Source organism: Chiroxiphia lanceolata, chromosome 2, assembly GCF_009829145.1.
Source record: "Chiroxiphia lanceolata isolate bChiLan1 chromosome 2, bChiLan1.pri, whole genome shotgun sequence".
In the NCBI taxonomy this organism is placed as follows: domain Eukaryota; kingdom Metazoa; phylum Chordata; class Aves; order Passeriformes; family Pipridae; genus Chiroxiphia; species Chiroxiphia lanceolata.
Genome location: NC_045638.1, coordinates 42351373 through 42375662, shown reverse-complemented (window position 1 = coordinate 42375662; position 24290 = coordinate 42351373). Strand labels below are relative to the sequence as shown.

The following is a 24290-nucleotide window of genomic DNA, read 5'->3' as shown; positions in this document are numbered from 1 at the left end:
CATGAATTTGAAACAGCTCTTGGTATACACATTTATTTTTTTTTAAAACATTTTATTCTTCAGAGGCCCATGTTCACAGCCAGTGCAAACGCAGTGACAGTCTGCAAATGGAAGTCCCACCCACCTGGCAGGAATCACATGGCCAGGATTTTGTTGCCTGATATAAGCCATGTGCATGCACAGGAGTACACCTGCTATGCTGGGCTCATTATTACTCAAGTGTCACCCATACTTCAAACTAGAGCTGCAAAAAAAAAAGTGAGATTTACAGTAGGTCAGCTACTCCATTGAAAATGCTCATGTCTTTATTGCCCCTCAGGCAACCTCCCTTTTGTGCTATGCTGTGAGAGTATTTACGTGAACAGCTGCCATGCTGTAAATTTGGACCCTCACCCTCCTAACTTTTTCATGTAGCCCATAGAATTAGGATCTGTCAGGAAAAGGTACATTTAACAGTATATTAGCAAATAAGCACCCTTAAACAAAGACAGTAGTGTTTAAAACCCAGTGTTACACATGTTGACCTTCTCCGGTTGCAGCTATAGTAGCAAAAGAGGTTAATCACTGCCAGCTGATGGCACAGCTCTTTGCTTCTCACTGGTCTTTCTCTGTCAGACTACACTACATTAGCAAAGATGGTTAAAACAGAGAGTCCTTCCTAGCCTGCTTTCACTGTAGGGAAATGCTGAATGCTGACACAAGCAGATCAAAAGTGACCTTAACCCATGAGTGATCTGCTAGCAATCACCTCCTTCATTCCTGCTGTACCTACAGCTTCCCAAGCTGGGCACTGGGATGCCAACAAGAAAAACTACAAGCACAGTAGAAGCTAAAATTCATTCATCCTGCCAGTAGCATTGCACCTACCAGAATTCTCTATAAGCTGGGGGCCTGAATAAGCATAAGAGCTCTCACTGACAGCACCATGGGCAGAATTTCTAGCAGATCTGTAAACCCGGTTGTGAAGAAGATGCTTCTCCATAAATAAAACCAATATAAGGACAGACGCTTGCGAGATTTATACAGTGGTAGTCTACTGCAGTATTGTGCAAGACATCACAGAAAACAACACAAAGGTCTTGGCTATAGTTTCAAGCTGGGTAAATTCACCTCAGGATGACAAAACCACAGCATAACTGCTCAGTAAAAATAAATACCCCCTGTCATCCCTCCCTCTCCTGCCTCCACCAAGGACTGAGTCATACATTGCTAATATCCCTTGCTTCCATTTTTTATTTTATTTCTGTCTCTCTCTAAGAAACGTAAAACTTTTTGTCTGTTATTACATTGGAATTACATATAACAGCTAAGGAGATGACCCATATGGCTCTTCTCAGATACCATTTTTAACTCCTACATTATTTCAGGAGATCAACTCCATGCAGCAAGGCTGGGTTGAATTTTTGTAACATGCATGTTATTAACAGGTCCACTTGAGGAAAGAAACAGGGTTGGCTGTGAATGGAAATGCATGTCACAAATGAGGCCAGGGAAATGAGGCCAGAGTTGAACCAGTCTCCTAGGGAAGACATCCTAATCAAAAAGTACATGTGCATTTGAAATGTAGCAAAGCACAAATTAACACTGCAGGGCTCTAATTTAACGTTGTCTGTGGGGGAGACCTTCCCTGCAGCACTCTTTCTACTAAATTGGGGAGGAAGAGTCAAATTTGCAGAGGAGGAAGAGTTTTATTTCTATGTTTCTTTTGGCTACCAATCTAATTAATGGCAATAGTTAATTAGATTGGTAGCCGAAAGGAACTGAAATAAAATTCCAAATTCTAAAGTTATGCAACTGATTTGTATTTCTTCTCTCTTCCATTTGGGGCTCAGTGTAAGGGCAGGTATATTCCTTATTTTCAATTGGTTTTGCTCACCTTGTCTGTTTGTTACAATTTTGTTATCTCTACTGAATCCCAAATTTCCTAATGCAGCTCCATTTGCTTTGGATTTGAACAAATATTTTGGGCTCAGCTGATATTTTCAATGTCTGTCACTTTCTGAAGAATCCCAGATTTTTTTAGAAAATTATCAGATACATTTAATCCTTTGTTTTAACAGACAGAAATACCATGCTCCTGGATTCATTTATGCTACACTTACAGGAAATAAACAGGCTCTAACTTCTGTTATTAAATATGACTAAAACTTATTTTTTAAAAGAACACTTACTATTTTCCAAACATCCATGTATTTTATAATGTATTTCTAGCACACAGCTTCCTGTCAATTTACCATCTTTGCTTAATTTCTGTGAATATCTGAAGACGGCCATATACATACCTTTTCTCTTGGTTTAATTAAAACAGACAAATGTCTTAAGACCAAAGGTCCATCTAGACTGTAAGTGAAGTTAACATTTTCAAATGCTATCATTCCTTGGTTAGGCCATTCCGGTGGAGGATGTTTGTTGGTCTCCCACGGAGCTTCCTTCTCAAGTTCTGTGTATTCCATTACTCGTTCTACTGATATCATCTACAGGGAGGAAAGAACACATATATACATGAACTTCATCCTATTGCATATATAGCAGATATTGCACACATATAAATGTATTTTGACTACATAGGTTCAATGCAAATTATTCCACCGTGTTTCTTTTAATCACAGATGAGAGTATTTTGTGCCATTCTATGCTCTCTTTATTAAACTGAAAAAGTGGAAAGAATGCATCTCATGTCCTACTACAGATCCAGATCTACCATGATACATAAAATCATACATAAACATTCATTTCTAATCAGTGGGATTAATTACAAATCTAAATTCCTGAGAGCATTGGCCAAACACTTTTTGAGCTGGCAGGCTTGGTGCCGTGACCACTTCCCTGGAGAGCCTGTTCCAGTGCCCAACCACCCTCACGTTGAAGAACTTTTTTCTAATATCCAACCTAAACCTCCCCTGGCACAGCTTCATGCCATTCTCTCAGGTCCTGTCACAGAGATCAGTGCCTGCCCCTCCTCTTTCCCTCACAAGGAAGTTGTAGACTGCAATGACGTCTCCCCTCAGTCTCCTCTTCTGGCTGAACTGACCAAGTGACTTCGGCTTCCCCTCAAGGCCCTTCACCATATTTGTAGGTTTCCTTTGGATGCTCTCTAACAGCTTTATATCTTTCTCATGTTGTGGCTCTCAAAACTGCACACAGAACTCAAGGTGAGGGTGCACTAGCACAGAGTAGAGTGGGACAATCACTTCCCTTGACCGGCTCCCAACAGAATAGAGAGGAAACGTTCTTGACTCCTTTAATAACAAGAGATTTTTGATAGATGTCCACTTGTCAAAGAAGTTGATGCTAATCACAGCTCTATAAAATGATCACCATTCCACATCAAAGCCAGCTTAGTGAATGTTAAGCCTTTCTCCTCCAAAGTATTCCTGAATCACAGCCTCCAAGAGAGCAACTCAGTATATAAGACAGTTCCACAGACACTTCCAAAACTTCCCAACTGGTATGAAACAAACTGAAAGCTTTCTTCCCATTTCTCATCAAAGTCTGTCACTACTAGTTATTAAACATGGCTTTGTAACTTCTACAGAAGGACTACACATATTTCCTAGACTATGGACAGTAAATTGTAATTCAAAGTAACCTTCAGTTGTCAACACAACACAAAAAATCCCAGGTTTATGCTCAGCATGTTCTTTTCACAGTCTATTTTTCTTATATATTAACTTTAGAAAGTAAACAGGCAAACTAGAAAATGCTAGTAAATATTGTGAATTGGTAGAAGGTGTTTTATGTTATATATTTGGAAAACACACAACCTTCTCAGGTGAATATAAACAAATACTTTCAAAGATGTGTTAACCTAAAACAAATTAAGAAGATATGAGCCTTTACAACAAAATCACAGGACTCTAAAAATACCATGAGGAATATAAATTCTAAATTGCAATCATAAATAATAATAAATTACAAATATCAAATATGAAAAAAAAATTAAATCTTCCTTATAGAGAGGAATTCATTTATTGTAATTTTAGCAAGTTGCAATGCAATTGTCTACACTATAACTAGACAGTCTTCTTTTTGCTGTAAAGAGAGATTATAAAGCCTCCCTTACTGTGAATGGAGAAGGACAGTCCCTGGACACAATTCCTCTTGAAAAATATTCAAAATCAGTCAGACAAATTATGCCCTAAGATAAGCTATTTTTCTTTATGGGCTGTAGAGTAGCGCCTCAACTGCCTGCTAACATATTATTACCCTAAGTTAAATAAGAAGAATCTCATCCTTAAGCATCGTGTCACAAGGACGAAAAGTAACCAGGAGAAAAGGAATAAACAAACATTACCAGGTTTTCAACTTCAGCACTTTGTCTAACACCCCACTGGAATGTTCCCATGAGGGTGATTGCATAGGATAGCGCCAAACCAACCTGCCCAGCATTCAGAGCTGCAGAAGAGAGGAAAAAGAGACTCAGATAGGTACACTGGTAACTACACAAAATCCCAGTTAAGTTCACTTTCATGAGGTTCCTTACATGACGGAAGCATCACAGACAGAATTTTAGTTGGTTATGTAGTACTTGCTATCTGTACAATGACCAGCTCCAGGCAGAACAGCAACTTGTTGCATTTCTTTCATACATTTTGGAAACCATCTATTTGAGAAGATAATCCCAATTCTCCTTGGCCTAGCATTTTATCTGAGGTTCAGTCTCAAGACCAGACTTACATAGCCTGTTAGGGTCATCCCTATCTGGCTGAGCACTAGTTAACTCTTCACTTTTTTTCTAAGGGAATTAGATAAGCCCCTAAACCTAAGCAAAAAATTAGCATAAAATTATTTCAAAATTAGTTACGAACACTCACATCAACTTTGTACTCTTGTAAGTGATCAGATAAAAATAACAGGGTAGAGTATTTCTTCCCCTTTTTATAAAAGCATTTACTGTGCTCAGTGGGTCTACTCTCACAAAATATATGGATTCTGTCTGCCCCGATATTAAGCATGATTGTCCTCTGACTTACTTGAACTTTATCCTAACATAGTCCTATTGACTTCAAGAGAGCTACTCCTTATCCAGAGGCAAGGAAAAAATTCCGGACCATTGTTTTGACTTGTCTTTTTGCATTCTACTAACATCAAACCTAGCTCAAAATTTGCAGTGTTGTGCAGTATGGCATTCAAATTTTATAACACACGTGCATATACAGAACTTATCCAAAGAAAAAAGAAAAGAAACAAAACCAGCAAATTAGCATTAATTTTCATGTCCAAGATAATTGTTTCTTCCTATATGTTTTAGATTACTATCTCATTCTAGTACATGTAACCCAATTACATCCTGGATGATGCATGCTCTAATGACAGTTCATGAGTGACAGTGAACATAAAATGTATTATTACGAGGCAATTTTCTTTCTGAAACTGGCCTATTCCACTGATCCAAGATAGGAGAAGAGCATCCCTAGGAACTTTAGCTTGCCTTTTGACCTACTGTACCACGTGTAGAAAGGAAAGCAAGTTGTTAAGAGGCAGCTCCATGAGTGTTTCAGTATGAAAAGCAAAGCCCTGTAGACCCAAAAAAGATAGACGAAGGTGGGGAAAATGAAAAGGATTTATTTGTTGTTATCGCTCTGAAAGCCAGAATCTCAGAAGTGAAGACTAGAGATCTTCAGGTTTGTTTGCACATTTGGGGATGATGACAGATGCATGCCTCAGTTCGGAAGATGTATTTGCAGGAAAGCAGATACAGCCCCAATGCCCTAGACTGAGGAAGAGATCATGATCTAGAAAGGAACATTTAACTTAATTACAGCCTTTAAACAATTAGAAACAGAAATCTGTGAAAAAGAATTAGACAATACTATACATGGTAATTACTAGGTGAACTTTTTCTAACATCTGTACTTACTGTTGGCGAGAAGCAGGGAACCAAAAGCAACAACTATAACAAAAATGGCACAGATGGCATCCAGACGCACAGCAAACCACCTTGAAGTTGTCAAAAACAGAAACCAGGCCTCTAAAGTGTATTTTACAAAGACATAAGACAGCGGATTGTTAGAACAGTAAGCTGTATAATTATTACTAAATTAATTCATGATAATATTACAAGTTGATTAAAAAAAAAAAAATTGCCATCTTCAAGTGCATGTCTGTATGGACTCATAATGATCAAGATATTGATCAATTTTCCTGAAATGGTCTAACTTTGTTTTCACACGAATAGCAACCACAATGGCAACCACAGCTAGTATAACATACAGTAATAGGAACAAAAACAGTCAAGGTGTCAAGTCATGGTCAAGCATGGTCCATTTATTTTAAAATTGAAGCTTCTTCTGAACTCTAGTGGACTCAGGAGTCTTAGGGTGCCTAAGCACAACTACATTTACCATAGGTGTACTAGAGTCTACAGGCTTTTAGCTAGACCGTATCACAACACAACTGTCAGAGCCAAGTCTTTAGAGGGCAGCTACAGCTGATTAAGCTCCTGTAAGAGCTACTCAGTACAGCCAGTTTAGCTACAGAGCTATTCAAATGACTAGGTGTACATATTTACTTTTGGGGAAGCTCACAGGTGTACATCTCCACTGGGCACTCACATCCAGGTATTCACAATTTGGTGCCAAATTCCACCCCATATAGATATGCTACAGTACAAGATACAGGAGACAGAGGAAAAGACACTGCAATCCAGAAGACAATGTTTGCATTCAGGGCCAAAACCAGAAGTCAAGTAGCCATAACAAAGTATGACATTATTTATTGCTTAGGCTACAGTCAGATGAATTGTTCCAGCTGCTACCAAGTCACAGCAGAAGGTTACCATTCCAACCCTTTCTGTATTGCTTGTCATTATTCCATGTTAAAGATCAACTCAGTTTCAACTGTTTCAATGTTCCTTAGCCTAGTGCTGGGAAAGATTCAAATAAAAAAAATCTCCCTTTTATAAAATAAAGAGTAGGCAAGTCCGGCTTTTAAGCCTGATCATCTTGGATAGCCAGATTATGGAGTGATCAAATCAATTCAGCCAACAGAAACCTCCATGTAACTTCTAGAGAGCAGCAGAGGGTAAGAGTGAGGATGACAAGAGGCATCCAGCTAAGGTACAGAGCTGGTAACTTCTTAGTCCCATTTTCATCAACCCTAACTGCAATAAGGCTGACCACACATTTAGCAGCTGGTCGCATTAAACAAGACATTTGACATGGTCATACACCTGGGCACACAGAATGACACAGGCAGGAGGGAGTGCTGCACCAAATCTCAAATTGAATTCACCATAATTTAGTTACCTCTCTGAAACCCAGAAACCAAGTGGCCCTGGAAACAATCCACAGCAGCTTCCTGGTGACATTAAAGGTCATTTTTGGCACAACAGTGTAGTTGTAAGGCCAGGAAATGGGATGACGCTTGGGTTGTAGATTTTTCATCTCCGAGGTTTTGCTCCATTGACCCTGTTGTCTGGGAAGGTACCCTAAACTTGAGATGGGTCATTTTGCAACATCCCTATGTAAGTGGGGTCACCGTGCATAAAGGAAGGAATATGACAATCATGGGGACTAACAAAGACTCATCATGGTATAACTTCTGAAGATTCATGAGCCTGCTTATAGAGATGGACACTGGCAGGAAGGAAAGCCGAGTTTGATCAAATCTCAGGATGCCCTTTAGATGTTCGTTACCTAAAATTTATTTAATACTGAATTCATAGGCATGCATGAAAGTGGTTCAAAGCAAGTGTCCTGTGTCCTAGGCTCAGGCCTAAATAAAGGAGGACACTACTCCAGCCACAAGTGCTAAACAAAACCCTTGCTGGTTGGGAGAGCCTTCTGCAATTCAGTAAAGAATTTAAAACTCTTTAGGAGACTCCAACTTTATGAGCTAGCATGAAAGGTATCCTCTTATATCAGCTACTGCTTGCTCACATTTAGTATCGCAGGGTGTGAAAACAACTTCAGGAGATCTCTAGTTCAACCTCTGCTCAAGCACAGTCAGCTCTGAAGCCAGACTATGTTGTTACATGCTTTATGCAGCTTAAGTCTTGAAAACTGACATGGATGAAGCCTGCACAACATCTCTGGGAAATCTGTTGCTATGCCTGACCGCTCATGGTGAAAAAGTTTTTCTTGTGTTCAGGTTAAACCTCTCTTATTACAACTTATACCCATTTGTTGCTCTTACCACTATGTACCATGGTGAAGAGCCTATCTTTTTGTCAACATCCTTGCAGGTAATGGAAGGCAGCTATTAAATCATCTGTAAGGTGCCTCTTTGGCAGGTTGAACAAGTCCAGTTTCCTCAGCCTCTCTCCACAGAGAGATCTCTTCCGTTAGTACATTATCCTATTGGCACCTCCACTGAGGGCTAACAAGTGCTGAGAGGGATGACTTTCCTCCTTCCCTGGCTATGCTCCTGTTAATACAGCCCAGATGTTGCTGGCTTTCTTTGCTGCCCAGGCACATTGCTGGTTCATATTCCCTGTGAGGACCAAAAACTTCACACACACTAAGCAAGTTGGTGTACCCCAAATACTCTGCTGGGAAAGACACCAAGACAAAGCGTGTAGGTATGCAAAAGAGTATGATAATAAGCATTGAAGCTTGATCTCAAAAGCAGGTTCCTGATCTGGTCGGGAGGGGTGTTATCGACAGTTTTGATAGGGAGATGCATAAAATTGACTGGAAAATAGTGTGTTTGTGTTCCTTAGATCTCACCTTAAAATACACGAAAAGTATTTCCTCTAAAGGTCACGGTCCTCTTTTTTGTATAGTGAAGCTTGTATGTGCAGTTTATTGACTAAAGATGTCTTCTAATACAAAGCTCAAAAACAACTTTGTCTTCCCTCACTATCAGCTACTGTTACATTGATTTGGTCAGATAACTGGCAACTCAAAAATATTAAGAAATGGGAAATTCAAAGCCAGAGGTGCCTCCCTGGAAGATACACCCATCACAGGTAACTGGGCTCAACAAGGAGGTCAGTGTGCACAATTCTACAACCTGTGATAAACTACTTTATCACAGAAAAGATCAACTGGTCTTACCTTTTACATCTATAATTTACAAAAAAGCCAGAGAACATATTTGTATACATGTTACGACAGAGAAAATTCACAATCTTACCTACCAAACACAAAATTGCACTCTTGCACTCTGCTGCATCTTAAAAAACACTGTAATAGAGAACATTTAGTTGACAGAAGGTAAAGAATCACAGTGCAAGCCTGAATTACATTACTTATGCTTGCAGAATACTAATATTTTACACCTTCTGGTCATGTTAATACCATATATTAGATTTAAGCCCTGAAAGCTGCTCAAAGTGAAAAAATAAGTGAGATCCATAAAACTCTTCCAAGGTGATTTATAATAATAATCTCTGCCCACTCCTAGCACTACTAAATATTAAATGCTTCATAATATAGCTTGTTTCACCCCCTCCCTTTTTAAAGATGGAATCCAGGAAAAAGTGAAAAATTATTCTTTAAGTATTCTTAGCAGGCATACTTTCAAATGTTTATCTTATACATTGTTAAGACATACGCGTGCGTATCTCAAATTACATTACAGCCCAAAGTAAACTCCCTAAATCTAGACAGATAATAACGTTTTTGTTCTAATAGAGAAATTTTACCCTAAAGAGACAAACGCACGGCTCCTACTGATTTTAATGCACATTATACACATGTCGCTGAGGGCATAAGATATTTGCCTCCTACAGTGCAAAGTATTTGCTTTTTCATGTCAATTCATCACAAACCTGAGTGGAGGTCTTGGTGTGCATCAAATAGTTTTTGAAATCTTTCCTCTGCTTTCAAAGCCCGAATAGTCCACAGACCCTGGAGGGATGACGACAAGTGGGAGAACACTGGACTTCGAGCTACAAAGGGAAATAAGAGTACCTTAACAATAGCTGAAGGACAACATTTAATTCTTTTTGTACCACACTAATCTTTAATCCTACTACTTTATATTTAACCATACAAGTTACTCTACTGCATCCTTTTAGAATAAATATGCAGTATCTTTAACTAATGTCCTCTTACTCAATTAGAATCAGTCAGACAGCCAGGCAGATTAATTTATACAAAAATGCCTTACATTTTTAACAATTGCTGTCACTGAAGAAATTCCCTAAGCTTTATTAATGACATCAGGTACCCATGTTTGTTATTCAAAATGCTTAGTATTTCATATCGTAGTCAAGCTAAAGTCAGGCACAAGAGTCAGATAAGGTCAGAAACATCATTAGTATGTTCATGCAAGGTCCCAAAGACCAGCAGCTTAGCATGTTCTTTATTTACAGATAGGTAAACTAACATACACAAGGTTTATCATTATGCAAAACAGGAGTTAAGCATGTGATTCACTAGTTGAGAACCAAGGCAATAAGGAAGTTATTTGCATAGTAAAAGAAAAAAAACTTTGATGGACTGTCTATAAAATAGTAGCATTTCACATAATAATAAGCAGGGTTCAAACTAACATTAAGTCCCGTCAAACTACATACTTGTGGATTCTAGACGTTTAATATCTCTTGAAGTGTCTAAGAAATATCGTCGAAGAAAAATGAAAAGAATAAATAGTGGAATTAAGGGGATGAGTATCCAAGGAATCACTGCCACAGCCACAGCCACCACACCAAAAATCTGTAGGAGAGTCTGGAGCACAACAGAAACAAAATAAAAAACTCTTTGCCAGAAGAATTTAATTTAGAACAAGTATAAAACCATTTAACATGCTATTCAAACACTTAAATATTTAAACATAATTACCAAATTCAAGAGTGGATGCACTGTATAACATATGAGCAACATCTACTTTTAAGTAACTTGGAAAATTTACAGTAATACCTAAATTGACTAACTGTGCAGTTTATGGGTTTTTTCTGCATTATTTTTTCTTTAAGAAATGTCTTTTCAAAACTAGTTGACTGAACGTTACTGCCTTTCTTTGTAAACTATTTTGTGACTGCTGTAACAGAGTAATAGATGATTAATGTAACAGACAACTAACCTTAATTGAACCCAAATTGTTACACACTGCAAAAAGTATCATTAAAGGCTAGTTTTACCAGGTTTACTAAACAGTATGATGTGAATAGCTGGGGTAAACCTGACTTAACTCTTAGAAAACTAGATATAATGTGGAAAAAAGCTCTGTTGCTTACGACAGTGGATCCTGGCCCAATTTTCTGAATTCAATCCCACATTTCCTGCAGACCCTTTCATATCCTTCATCAAACTTTCAGTTTGAACACACAATCAAAACCATCATCTGCACATAAATTTATTTCAGAACACTAGCTGTGCATGTATGTTTGGTAGGATCCTTGTATATTGTAATTAAGGTGTGCTCATTTGCTCCTTAAAAAGCGGGCAAAAAACCCATAAAAGAATAAACCCACCCTGTACAAAAACAAGACAACTGAAATCCTAGCTCAGGACTAAATTCCTGTATTACTCTCATTAACAAATTAATTAGAAATTTTTTCTAAGAAATTTTCCATTTCATGGACTGTAGAGGAGCCACCTCTTCATCATCACATACAATGCATACGTGGATTCCAGTTGAATTTTGTGGCTGCCTGATTTTTAGATCCCATTGGTGACTACTGGGTGCTGAAAATGCATGTCTTGCAGCAAAAATGCTTCCATTCCTTTATCCGTGCATCGAGTTGGAAAAGTTAAGCAACACAGAAACACATCAGCTGAGATCAGATACCAGAGAGCCACCTGGGTCTTCAAACACTTTCAATGGAAATGCTTACGAAACATTGCATTTCCTGTTGCACTTCTGGTAGCCCCCCCACACATGCTCTGAAGTCAAAACTGAGCACAACCTGTACCCCTAAATCTGTTTTTTTTCTCTTCGGGCTTCTCTGACTTTATCCTAATTTCACTTGACCAAACAGCAAACCCACACACCTTATATATTATGACTGCATGAGTCAGCACAATTTAAGTTCAGCTCTAGACAAGGTCTTAGCTTATGATAGAAGATTTAAGACTGTAACAGCCTTGCAATCTCATAGATCTTGAAAGCACATTTTAGGGTCTCATAACTCAATTAAGGAAAATAGCTATAGGGTAGGAGCTCTGAAGGAAGCTGCATTACCACTACACTGCTCATCTGTGGGTTAAGGTGTTGACAGCATTATGTTGTTTGACCTTCTAGATACATACAGTAGATCACAAACATTTTACCTAGATTTCATCAGGAGGAGGTAAGGTGGCAATGAGAGTGCATGGTATGTCACCTAGATCAATTATGCACATGGCTATGTCAGCACAAAGCAAAACAAAGCACCCTGACTCCTCACCAGCACTGCCAGCCCTTCTCTACCTTCCACTTCTCTGGCATTCTTCAGAACCCCGTAAGCATATTTCCTTTTTACTGTGGGGTGAGGAGAAAGGAAATAAAGATTCCAGACCTACAAATTTGCTCCTGTCTAGATTCCCATGTTCCTCTGTACTACTCATTATCTCTTCCAAGTCTGTCAGCCATCCACATGCTGGCTAATTTCTAAAGGCTCCCTCACCTCCATCCTTATCAGCAGAGGCTGAAGTCCATTCCTTCCTTCTGACAAACTCACTCCCAAATCTGCATTATACAACTGCTGCCTTCTCCTTCTCACTCCGTCACTTCCTACACAGTCACAAAAAAGTTGTTTCTGAAGTACATAGTCTCCTCATACCATCAGCCACAAATCTGAAATGGAATGTTGAGGAAAGCTGTCTTAAGAAAAAGAATTCTGAGGAAAACACATGCTTCTTAATAAAAAATGAAAAAGCTAAACTGAAGTTTTAGTGATGATAACCTACAATATGTTGCAAAGTGCCGGTGGGGGTGGGAGTGGGAGTAAAACTATTAAGATCCAGCCTATGTAAACAAAGCCTTGCTATGGCAAAAATACAGGGAAGGAAAAGATGGTTAGGATGACTAAAGTAAAAATCTGACACCGCCTTTGGAAGGAATTTTAGATGAGCCTGCACCACCTTATCATTATAAAAATTTATGATAGGGTGGATCAGTCATGTGTGTTGGTTTTTTTTGAAAACCAAAATTGCATATAAATTAACTCTTAATGAAGTAGTCCAAAAGCCAGACACAACTATTTGTAGACTGTAATCATGTAGTTACTGCGTGAGGTAAGGCGAAGGTTCTAGCTCCTGAGTTTCACAAGAGACAACCAACCTCTGTGGCTGGAGCCTGCCCCAACTTCTAGTAGATTCACTGCATGCAAGCTGGAGGACCCAAGATCATCACCAGGCTGACAATATTAATGAGTAATCTGACATCTCTCCTTCCAGAGACAAGTAGTGAGGTAGGTATTCAGTTTGTGTAGCAAGAAATGCTCAGGACTGAGTATCTAGACTTCGCCTAGCAGAATCAGCTTACAATTGAAAATTGCATCACAAGGCTAAGCAGGCAAGATTTTCCTACTTTGAAGAAATATGGTCTACACAGCCAGTATCTTTTACTGTTAGGGCTTCTTATTGTTTTCTTAATTTTAGTATTCAAAATGTAATGACTGCACAGAAAATAACAGTCAAATTAAATTAAAAAAAACCAAACACCAAAAAAACAAAAACCAACCAAAACCAAAAAACAGGAGCCGATGAATTACATTTTACAGCTATCTGCACAGTATTTGAAACAAGGTCATCTTACACAAAAGACAACAGGTGCACAAGCTACTGAGACTAAAAAGATCTGGATGGTTCCAGGAAAAGACCATGGCTTCCAAATGGAGACACATTGTCCAATGTCCACCTTCAAACTTATTTCCATTTCCCTGGAGAAAGATGAATCTCCCACACACAGTCGGCACACAGTCTATCCCTAGAATGCAGAACAGCACATGCTGTTTCTGTTGAGTCATGCTCTTGCAAGAGTCCTGAGAGATTTTCCTACAACCCTCTGGGGAAATTAATGTTCTGATAGGACATTCACTTGCAAAACATTCTTTCCTTTTATCGTTTGACAACCTACATATTCATAATTCTTATAGGTGCTAAGAGTGATATCCTGAAATTTTTATCTCTAACAGGTCTTGATCTAGGAATAACAGGTATTTCTGTACCACAATCACAGAACAGAAAAGCATTTAATGCCAGATAAAGAAACCATAAGAAAAAACCCCCCTAAAAATCTGAAAAAAACATGGCCATTACAAGCCAAATGCCATACACCTATCACAAGCTGTAAGTCTTACACTTTGTTACAGAAATTATACCATTTATATAAGGTTAGAAATCTTATGACAAATTGTAAGCTATTCAAAGTAATTTAGTAAAGTTGACAAAACAAAAATGCAAAGCAAAATTTAAAGTTCAAGACGTCTCATAAAAATGTATATCTTTCCACCCCATAGATCACTGCTCTTTGGTATAAGTTATATGCTGAGATCAATATTTCATGTTTGGCTTAAGTACTTCTATAAAAAGGCACCACACCTTCATGTAGCACCCCATTTTGAACCCCTTAGATCTGCTGGCACATTGCTCTAGTGAGAACTTAAGAGTCCTTTATCTTCTCTTGAAAGTATCTATAAAATACCTTTCTGCCTTCTGATAAGCTCAAAAGTATCAGATATTTGAGGTCTTCCACCTTCTTCCATAAGAGAAAAACAAGGGGTACTAAGCAGTCGTGTGTGTCTCTCTGGCTTTCAATGCCAAGTCATCCACATGGGTTTGACAGCAATGGTATAGGACCTACTACCATAGGAACCACACTCTTCTGGACTTGCAGCTGCTGACCTGGTAGGATCTCAAATGAATGAATGGAGCCCAGGGGATGGGATTTGAGACTTGGAAACCTGAATGTGGGAGTCTACATGTGACCTACATAGCAAAACTCCTGTCCTAGCTTACAAGTTTAAAAAGTGATGAATAGAGTAATAAAATTGTTTAGATTGGAAAAGACCTCTTAATATCATTGAGTCCAACCATTAACAGAGCACTGCCAAGACCACCACTAAATCATGTCCTTAAGCACCACATCTGCACATCTTTTAAATACCTCCAGGGATGGTGACTTCATCTAACCTGTAAGTGCGTACCTAGTGACCATATGGTAGAATATTTCTCTACAGTCCCCTAACTGTATTTACTAGATGCCCTCTGACTACAAGAAAGTAAACATCTAAAGCCCATCAAGCAGATATCTAAATTTTGATGGCTGAATCTGCATTCAAATCCCACCCAAGAACTGCAGTGTTCCAGGACCGGTTTTACCAACATTTAAGCAGAAGTCAAATACAGCTACCCAAACCCCATTCCCACCTGCTACTTCATGGACCCTAATATGCACTCCCGAGGATTATATTAGCCCATGGAACTGCCACAAAGCCATATTATTTTAATAATAGCAATGGTGCATGTCCTGGATGTCAAGTTTGAACCTTCACTGCATTAACTTAGGCCATTCTCAGTCAGGCTATGTTGTCTGAAGTAAAGCCAGGTCAAGAAACTACAAAACCCCACTCTGTTCACACTTGCTCGGCATCACCCTTACTCTTCCTCCCTTACTCCTGATTAAAATTCTTTTCTCATTGAGCCTGCTAAATAACTGCATGCACAATCAATCCCTAATCCAGTTCTGACACTTTATTTATCCTTGAATGCTTTTTCCTTTAACACACTTTTTCAAACCAGATTGTTTGGACTGACTGTCCTGCAGCTCTGTTAAAGCACAACTACACAGGCGGCTGGTTACACTGGCACATCAGCGGACGAGCTTCCCTGGAGAGATGACACTGCAATGAGAAGATCAGAGCGATAAACATTTCACTCAGGCCAACTCCACCCAGAGGAGTATACTGAACCACATTGTAGATTTTCTGCAGTTTTTCTCCTTCATTACAAAAAACCAGAGGAAACATCCAAAGAGAAACCCTTTATCTTTGTACTGTAATCCTAGTACATAAACAACGCCACTTAATTTTACTCACTTAAGGCAGCCAAGTTGAGGTGAGTAGTCGTGTCTTCAAACTACTTTCTAAAAAAAAATTATGGGTTTTCTTTTGAAACTAGTTAAAAAAGTACATATGGCTGTTTATACTATTGTTTGCATCAAACTGTCAGGAACACATTTGTCTTCAGCGAAAATGCAATGAAGACTTATGAGTACAGAAGAGAAAGTGAGGTACATACAATATTTAAAAGACATCTCAGACATTGTCCTTTTCTGAAGCAACCAGGGACAGCGATCTTTGACAGGAATGACAGCACTCTGTCAGTCTTAATTCAGCTTCAGGAAAATGTGCATCCACTTGAAAGTTTGGAATTTAAAGACAAGAGAACCAATTCACTGAAAAGGTAAAGAAAAGGTATAGTTGAAGAAGAAATGAAAATTGCAATTTCAGATAAACTGAGTGAAAGCAAAAAGAACTAAATACTGCCAGCTCTAAAAGCCTCAAAACCAGCAACCTCGACTTCTGCAAGATGCTCTCTTCTCCAATGAATCCTGTTATTTGCAATTAGTTGATAAGAGGTTACCTAACTAAACCACTATGTCACTGTCAATGGGCTGAACACATCTGTCAGGTGCACCACAGAAATGTATTCAAAATTTCCAATCACATCCTTAATGCTAGCACCTTCCATTTGTTCTCATCTCCATAAGAAAGTCCTTCTGGATCGTGGTTTTTCCAAGCAAACAAGTATGTACTTAGCTCCTCAGGGCAGATGTTTTCTATGCCACCAACATGCTCATTCATTCGACTTGGCATACATTTTGTCATTAAGTGAGAAGTCTTAATATTTGTTTGAGGTCATGGCGAACTGTGTGCAATTGTTCTTTAACAAGTGACCTTATAATAAAAAGGGTGTTTTCTTTAATACATTGGCACTGCCACCATTCTGTTGTATTTAAACAGCATCCTATTATCAGTAATCTCTTACCCTACAACAAGGGATAGAAATAGGCTCTCTGGGCACACTGGGCCAAGAGGCTTAACTGTCTTATGCAGAACTTGATCCCAATAGCAGTTTTCAAAAATCACAGTTCATGTGTTGCCTGGGACTTCCAGATATCGATGCTTTAGAAACAAGCATGTAATCAAGCTCTGGACTTGGTGATTCTGACAGACACTCAAAATACTCATCCTTTAAGACTCCATCTTACATTCCTACAACATACAGAGGTTATTTTCCTTTAAATAATAAATTATCTTCACTCATGTAAGAAGTCAGTTGCCAGGGGCCCTCAGCAACAGTAATAAGTTACTTCCACCTAATACAGGTTTTCCAAGAAAAAACAAGCTTTTATCAGAGCCAAAGGCTCTACTTGTGCATCTCTCCAAGCAGCTCCTGTTCATATCCACTATACATGGAAACCAATACAGTCACACACAGAACGACAGTGCCAACATCTGTTCTTGTAAAATGGCTGTGGACAATGTATTTTTCTATTTATAAGCAGTAAAAACTTGAGTAGGACCTCTGATTTTCTCAAGTGCTCTTTTTTATTGCACCTTGTGCCCCCTCGGCCCTTCTGCACTGAAGTGTTCTCAGTGACTTGGGCGGCAAGGCACAACTTTGCAAAGAGGATTTACAGATAAGTGAGAGGTCTTCTTCCTCAAGTTACAGGGAGTTACTTATAACTTTACTGTGATCTCCCTGTACAAATAATATAAACAGTTAATATGTTTTACTGTTCAGCAGTGCACTTCTCCTGTAAATAGTCCCTGGCTATACTCTTACACCGTTCTTTTCTCAAGGAAAAAAAGGTACACACACAAAAACTATACTACCATGACGAATATGTTCCTGTGGAACACCTCAGATGCCAAGCACAATTTTACATGGCAGCTTGAGGAAACAGCATTAATCAGCAAGTGCAGAACACGCACACACACATGCTTTGCTTTCTTGACAGCTCTTGCCAGAACCTGCCTGAAACAATGCAGAAAAATGTCTGGCATCACTCAACACTTCCAGAGTTACTCCTCAGGTAACAGAAAGCACCCCTTTTCCATCATATTAATTTAGGGGGGTTGTGACTCCAATATCCACCATCATTGCCAAGTGTGGTCGCTTTGCTGGTTGTTCAACTTGCTTCAAGATTCCCACAGCAATGCATTCTTTTATCTCCTATATCAGGCCTTGCTGTCTTTTTAAAGAAAAAAAAGAATGTCTTGACAACTCTCCTCTTCTATCTCTTAGAAGTCATTTCCATAATGCTTCCCCAGCTATATAAGCCCAAGACACTCTGTGCTCCCACTGAGCACAGAGTCTTATGAAATCAAAACATTTGATTCAACAATGGGTATTTTTTTCCTTAGCACTGCCAAAAATGGTCTATTTCCTACTTTGTTATTTACTCCCATGTTTAGCACTTTACCAGCAGAGGCTGATTCACCGATATTTGTCGTCAGTCTTATCTCACTTACAACCTTTCTAAAAGCAGATTTTATTTCAGTGATAATTATGGACAATATATACATAGGACAATATTAAAAACATCAGCAAATATCTCATTGTATCACCTGTAGTCAGGTTCTCATACTCTCCCCGAATGGCATCTCCTATTGCCACTGCTGGAGAAAGACCACTGGCCTAGACAGACCACTGCTGTGACCCTGCATGGAATTATTTCATGTTCTTAAGGTCTGGTCCATTAATTTATTTGCTAAAATACTATCCACTGTTCCCATGAGGAATTCATCTGAGCCAATGATGACACCACCTTTTCACGCATGCTGTGCACATTTTTTTGCAATTCTTATAAACTTCTAGCAAAATTTTACTTACCACAGATGCTGCTGCCACATACGTCACTGTTTTGCAAACTCTGTCTTTGAGCTCTGCGTACTTTCCTGCCTCAGGTCTCTTTCCCTCATGGCCATAATGCCACAGCACCTTCCCCAAGAATAACTCATCTTCAACTCCATGACCTTTTCTGCTCAGCCAAGTCTAATTGTTTCACCAGAAGTCAATTCTGGGTCTTTCAACAATTTTAAAAGCTTTGTGCTACATTTGAACTGTGGACTTTTCTGTTAAAGAGAGTATCAATTCTTCCATACCACAGCTGTTCAGCCTTACAGCAAGTACAAGCTTTTAAGCATCTTACTTTTTGTTCGTGCTATTTAAGAATACACTATTCATGTATTTATTTTTAGGTGGAAACAAGTACTACTCATATTTCAGTAAACACCACAGCAGCCCCTCTGCCCCAGCTAAATGCAAACTATGAAAAATATCAAGGACTACAGCATCAGCTATCCTAAGAAATAAAACTACCTTCTCTTTCTTTCTGGTCACACTCTTTCATAGCAGACATGCAAAAAATGCTTTTTAACCTATCCTCATTTTATTTTTCCTAACTTCCCCAGAGCTTTTCCACTCTGATAGGACTATAAAATACTACTTTCCCATTCAAAGTAAACTCTTGACTCCTAATTTTTCAGTATTACATTATGTCAAATAATCACTCAGCTCCAGGAAACTTAACAGTTGTCTGATGCTTTCAGCAACCATATTTTAACAAATCAGCACCAGTCTCTCACCACCACCACCAGGTTTAACCCAGTTCAGCCGTTCTCTGCATGTACAGAACCCTGTGAGTAAAAAGAAACCTCCTTGGCAGAGATTAAACATTATTTACTATGGTAAGCGTGTGCTCATTCTTAATTTGTTACAAATGTGCAGCAAACAATCAGGAAGACTTTTTAGAAGTTTATTTATCACAAACCATCAACAAAGGAACACTTACTAATGTAAGTAATTGATACCACGTCTGATACCAAAATCCAGACTTTCTATCAGTGAGAAAAATGAAAAATTATTTTTCTACGTATTATGTTGTGTTTGACAGAAGGGTGGACAACTGAATTAGGTACCAAAGCCAGCAGTTTTAGAAGGGAAGAATCTCAACCCATTATTTTAGCATACAAGTGACTTTCATAGTAAGAGAGCTCTGCTTATTTAAACATTAGACTGATTTCAAAACCCATTAAGAAAAACAGAAAGGAAAAGATTTAGGGATGTGATTGTGGAAAAAATGCAATCACTCAGCATCCTATTCTTCTGCAGTGCAGGAATAGATATTATTAAGCCCTTGAAAGAGCCTTTCTACATACACAGATTTTTGTATTCCACGAGTGCAATCCAAATGAATCAAGTTTTTAAAAATGATAAATGTCCTGTAACACAGATGTAACACAAAGAGGTATAAGCTTCCCAGAGACATATGAGATTCAGCTACCAGAGCTGAACTCTCATCTTTTGTTGTATAAAACTGCCCATACAGCAGTATCTACCTTTTAATGAACAAAATTGCCCGGAATTTTCAAATCAGCTGAAGAGTTCACCAAGAACCCACAGTATTGGCTTCAGCAAGAAAAAACTTCTCATGTTGTGCAGATGCACACATAACTCTGGCAGTACATTTCTGTGAAATGGAGTCTTATTTTGCTAAAGATAATTCCTTGTCCCACATGTTTGTTTGGGCATAAGTATGCATAATGATTTAACACATACACACACGTCAGCTACATGGTTTAGTAATTCAAATTACTCCAAGTTTGTCCTTCCTTCTTGAATCAAAAGTGAAATCTCCAGTCCTTTTGCCGAACAGTGAAATCATAATTTGTTTGTAAGCAGACACTGTCCTATCTATAGTATATCAGTAGTTTAAGGCAATCTAGAAGATTTGTACTTATCACCATTTGGAACAGGATTGTTATACTCTATGACTGACAGGAGAATTAAAATATTTCTAGCTACTGTGAAGTGTTAGAAATGGTAATGATTTTCAGGTCCTAAAACTAATCATCAGTTTGAGCTACAGATGTGATACCTTGCAATAATACTTAAAAGGTCAGGGAAATACCTATAAACAATAACAATAAAAAATCCCACTTTGGCACTAAAAACAGCAGTAGTATATATAGAAAGACAGACCAAAAGGAAAAGGAGAAAATTGCAGAACATAAGTTCACTTACATCAGAATATTTCTTTGCCCTCTTTCACAGTAAGAAAAGCAAACAAGAAAATACCTTCCAAAAGATATGAAGAGCCCCAGATAAACGGAATCTCCTTCTGGAACTTTTACCTTAACCAAAAGGGGGGAAATTGCTAAATCACACTGAACAAGGGGCATATCACTGGACTTCCATGAAACTATCCTGTTTTCTAGTAGCTGAAAGTGTATTGAAAGTAATAAAGAAAAGATAAAGAAAACAGAGAAGCCAATTTGGAGAAGAGATGACTTAAACCTGACTGTAATTTTTTATTTACAGGTTCTAGTCCAACATACCAAAATACTGCAAGAACAACTACCACTAAGCCTCAATCTACTCAAAATGTTAGATAAAGTAAGAGAAAGACTGCATCTCACAATGTTCATGTGCTCTAGAACAAGAAAAGACAGAATTCCACTAAGTGAAAACTAGCTTTATTTTTCAGAGCTCTAAATTCAAAACACTCATATGCCACATTTAAATGAGAAAATGAAAGAACAGCCCAGTACAAAAGTATTATCTACATTTACCATATAAATGGAGAAGTGCAAAAACTAAAAGGAAAAAAAAGGAGTTAAGAAAAACAAGAAAAGTGGTAAAGGAGGCAAGATGACAAAAAGGCAATGAAATCACATCTTCAGTATTATTTTATCTTCTTTCCTATGTCAGATAAGGGGTTATATATTCAAATTTTATTAACACTAAGTAAATACACCCCCCCAAAGTATTAAAACAGTTACACTGTGTTTCTATACAAATTAGTTTTGCTACTGTAGTGATCTCAGTCGCCTTGACACTAATGTGTGGAGAATGGCATGCACACCAGTTCCTATAAAAATTCTACATACAAATGTAAATAGAAAAGAAAAAAAGTGGAGTGATGGAAAGGACTGGGCTGGGTATATATAACCACTATAGTAAGAACAACCCTTTAGCCTTCCCTAGAAAATTGAGCTCCATATATAAATGGGAATTCACCCATTAGCGGTGACTCCAGACTTTACACATTTTATCCTATACACGTATCACCAATCTGAGTAAATATGCAGTCTGTATGATGCAAGACACTCACATTCAAAGGAATGGGATGACAGGTACAAAGTAAAGAACAGCAATAGCTTTCGCACAGATTATCTCCCACTGCTGGTCACCATCAACAAGACTAATTGGCTACTGAGATTTAACAATCAAGGCATTCAAGGACAGGGGAACAAAAGGTCAATAAAAAACTGCATTATTTAGACAAGTGTCTGTGCTAAACTCACAGCTCCTGCATGTTGGTCTTGGAGAAACAAATGCAACCCAAGCCTCCTCTTCCTCCACTACCTCCCACCCTTTTTTTTTGGTTTGCTTGTTTGTTTTTAACAAAACAGTGGGGTTTATTTCAAAGAAAATAGCAAAACTGAAAGCACATACATATATCATATGACCATAGCATAATTTAGGGTTTTACTGTAATGATCATTTTAACCTTTCCTGAAATTAGAGCTCAAAAGTAACCAATGAAAAAAAATATATCCCTATTATTTTTCTTTAGGTTTTAACTTGTCTTTCATTATGCACTAGCCAGATGCACTGTAGTATGCAGTACTTGGAAAGGTACAGTTAGAACATCAGTTCAACAGAGGAAAGGTTCTGTAAGGTTTCAGTACTCAAGTGTCAACAGGCAACTGTTGTGATTTTCTTTAATTTATTTATTTTTCATTTAAACCTCAGCACAGCAAAACTACCATGATTCAGCAGAAGATAAGCCAAAAGGTGTCTCCAAGACACAGGTCTGCTCTATGTACCAGGCTAAAGAGAATAGGTTGACATTTAACATAGACCCCATCACTGGTTATTTTCTCACAATGTATTTAGGATCATATTTTAAATACACATGCAAACATGCACAAAGAACCGTTCTTTAACAAATAAAAATGTCTCTTGAAACTCACACATGCATACATCCAAAACTTGGCTAAACTGGACAAAACAACACAACAAACACCTCAGGAATCCCACCTCTCACAGAAACCACAAAATAACAATGTCATTGTTAAACTAAAAGATCCTGGAATTCCTTCTACACGCTTTCCCTGACATCTTCACACAATAAAATGCAGGGGTCAGTGGTACTGAAACAAGGAATGGCAGTTCCACTCTTGTGCACATACGAAAGCAAGTGACCCAAGCTATTATTCCAGTCTGAGGCACTTTTTGTTCCTAATATCCAGATGCAGCAGCTTTTTTTTTTCCTTTCCTTTCTTTTTTTTTTTAAAGAAATGACTGTGGACACCTCCTTCACATTTTCCTATTCTTCAGTATTTTCACTTCATAAAGCTGCAGTCAATGTGTTTTGTGTGTAGTGAGAAGGGAATGGCACATTCAGTGGTGGTCTCAGCCACAGCCTACATTGGTGGCTCAAGTAGTCTCAGGATTAGGTCTTTGTGTGTGATGAAAGGATATGAAAAGTCAGTTATTTAAACTCAGTCAAGCTGTTGATTTTGGGGAGGAAAAGGTTTTGCAATTCAGTTTTCCTCAATAAATCACTGCCCTTTTTCAAGGGCAGATGCAGATAGTTCACATGTTCACAGCGTTCTCTAAAAACAAAACAGATCATGATTTTTTTACCCCCCCTCAATCTAACATAGGGCAAGAAATCAAAACGAAGGGGCCATCACATTAATTACTCAAATTCACTAGAAACTAAAGCAGCAAATCAACTCTGTTAACAAGTAATAAGATCATCAAAGAATTAAAAGGGCAAGGAACTACAGAGAAAACCATCTCTTTAAAATTCATCAGAATAATTTACAAAATCAAAACTCTGAAATATATTTCACCATCCTATGTATTCAATCAGTTTATAGATACAATTTTCAAGCCATAGTTTATCAGCTTGGGTACCCATCCTGCATCATCTGAGACCACAGTTTAAAGATGTTAATACTGCAGATTTATCTTAAATCAAACTGAGATTCAGATACTAAAAAAGAAGCCTTTGATGAGCTCTCAAAAATATAGCATCCAAAATACTAGCCACTTAGGAATACCTGGGCTAATGTGCATAAAACACTATTAAATGTATTGGAATTTTAACTCCCATCGTTAAATTGTTTTATTCTATTCCTTGGCTGACCTTTTCCCCAATTAGTGCATTGTGTTTTATTTGTGCTGCATTGAGTTAAACACTGCTGTGCATTTTACTCATGATATTTTTTGCCCAGGGAAGTTGTGGATGTCCCATCCTTGTAAGTAAGGCCAGGCTGGACGAGGCTTTACGCAATCTGGTCTAGTTGAAGGTGACCCTGCCCATGGCGGGGGAGGTTGGAACTAGATGGTCCCTTCCAACCCAAACCATTCTATGATTCTAAACTACAAATC

At 38.3% G+C, this 24290-nt stretch overlaps 1 protein-coding gene across 8 annotated transcripts in view; it reads right to left on the bottom strand.

The window, feature by feature from the left end:
• ABCC4 (ATP binding cassette subfamily C member 4) overlaps positions 1–24290 on the bottom strand; it is a 148361-nt gene that overhangs the window by 36341 nt on the left and 87730 nt on the right. For 7 of the 8 annotated variants that reach the window (XM_032679063.1, XM_032679071.1, XM_032679069.1 and 4 more), the window contains 5 exons: positions 10466–10616; positions 9716–9835; positions 5861–5971; positions 4295–4395; positions 2283–2474 (listed from right to left, as the gene is read on the bottom strand). In XM_032679063.1, the coding sequence (XP_032534954.1) occupies positions 2283–2474; positions 4295–4395; positions 5861–5971; positions 9716–9835; positions 10466–10616 (675 nt within the window). Of the gene's footprint in view, positions 1–2282; positions 2475–4294; positions 4396–5860; positions 5972–9715; positions 9836–10465; positions 10617–12511; positions 12667–24290 lie in introns of those variants that run through there. The other variant, XM_032679072.1, reaches the window with a different exon arrangement.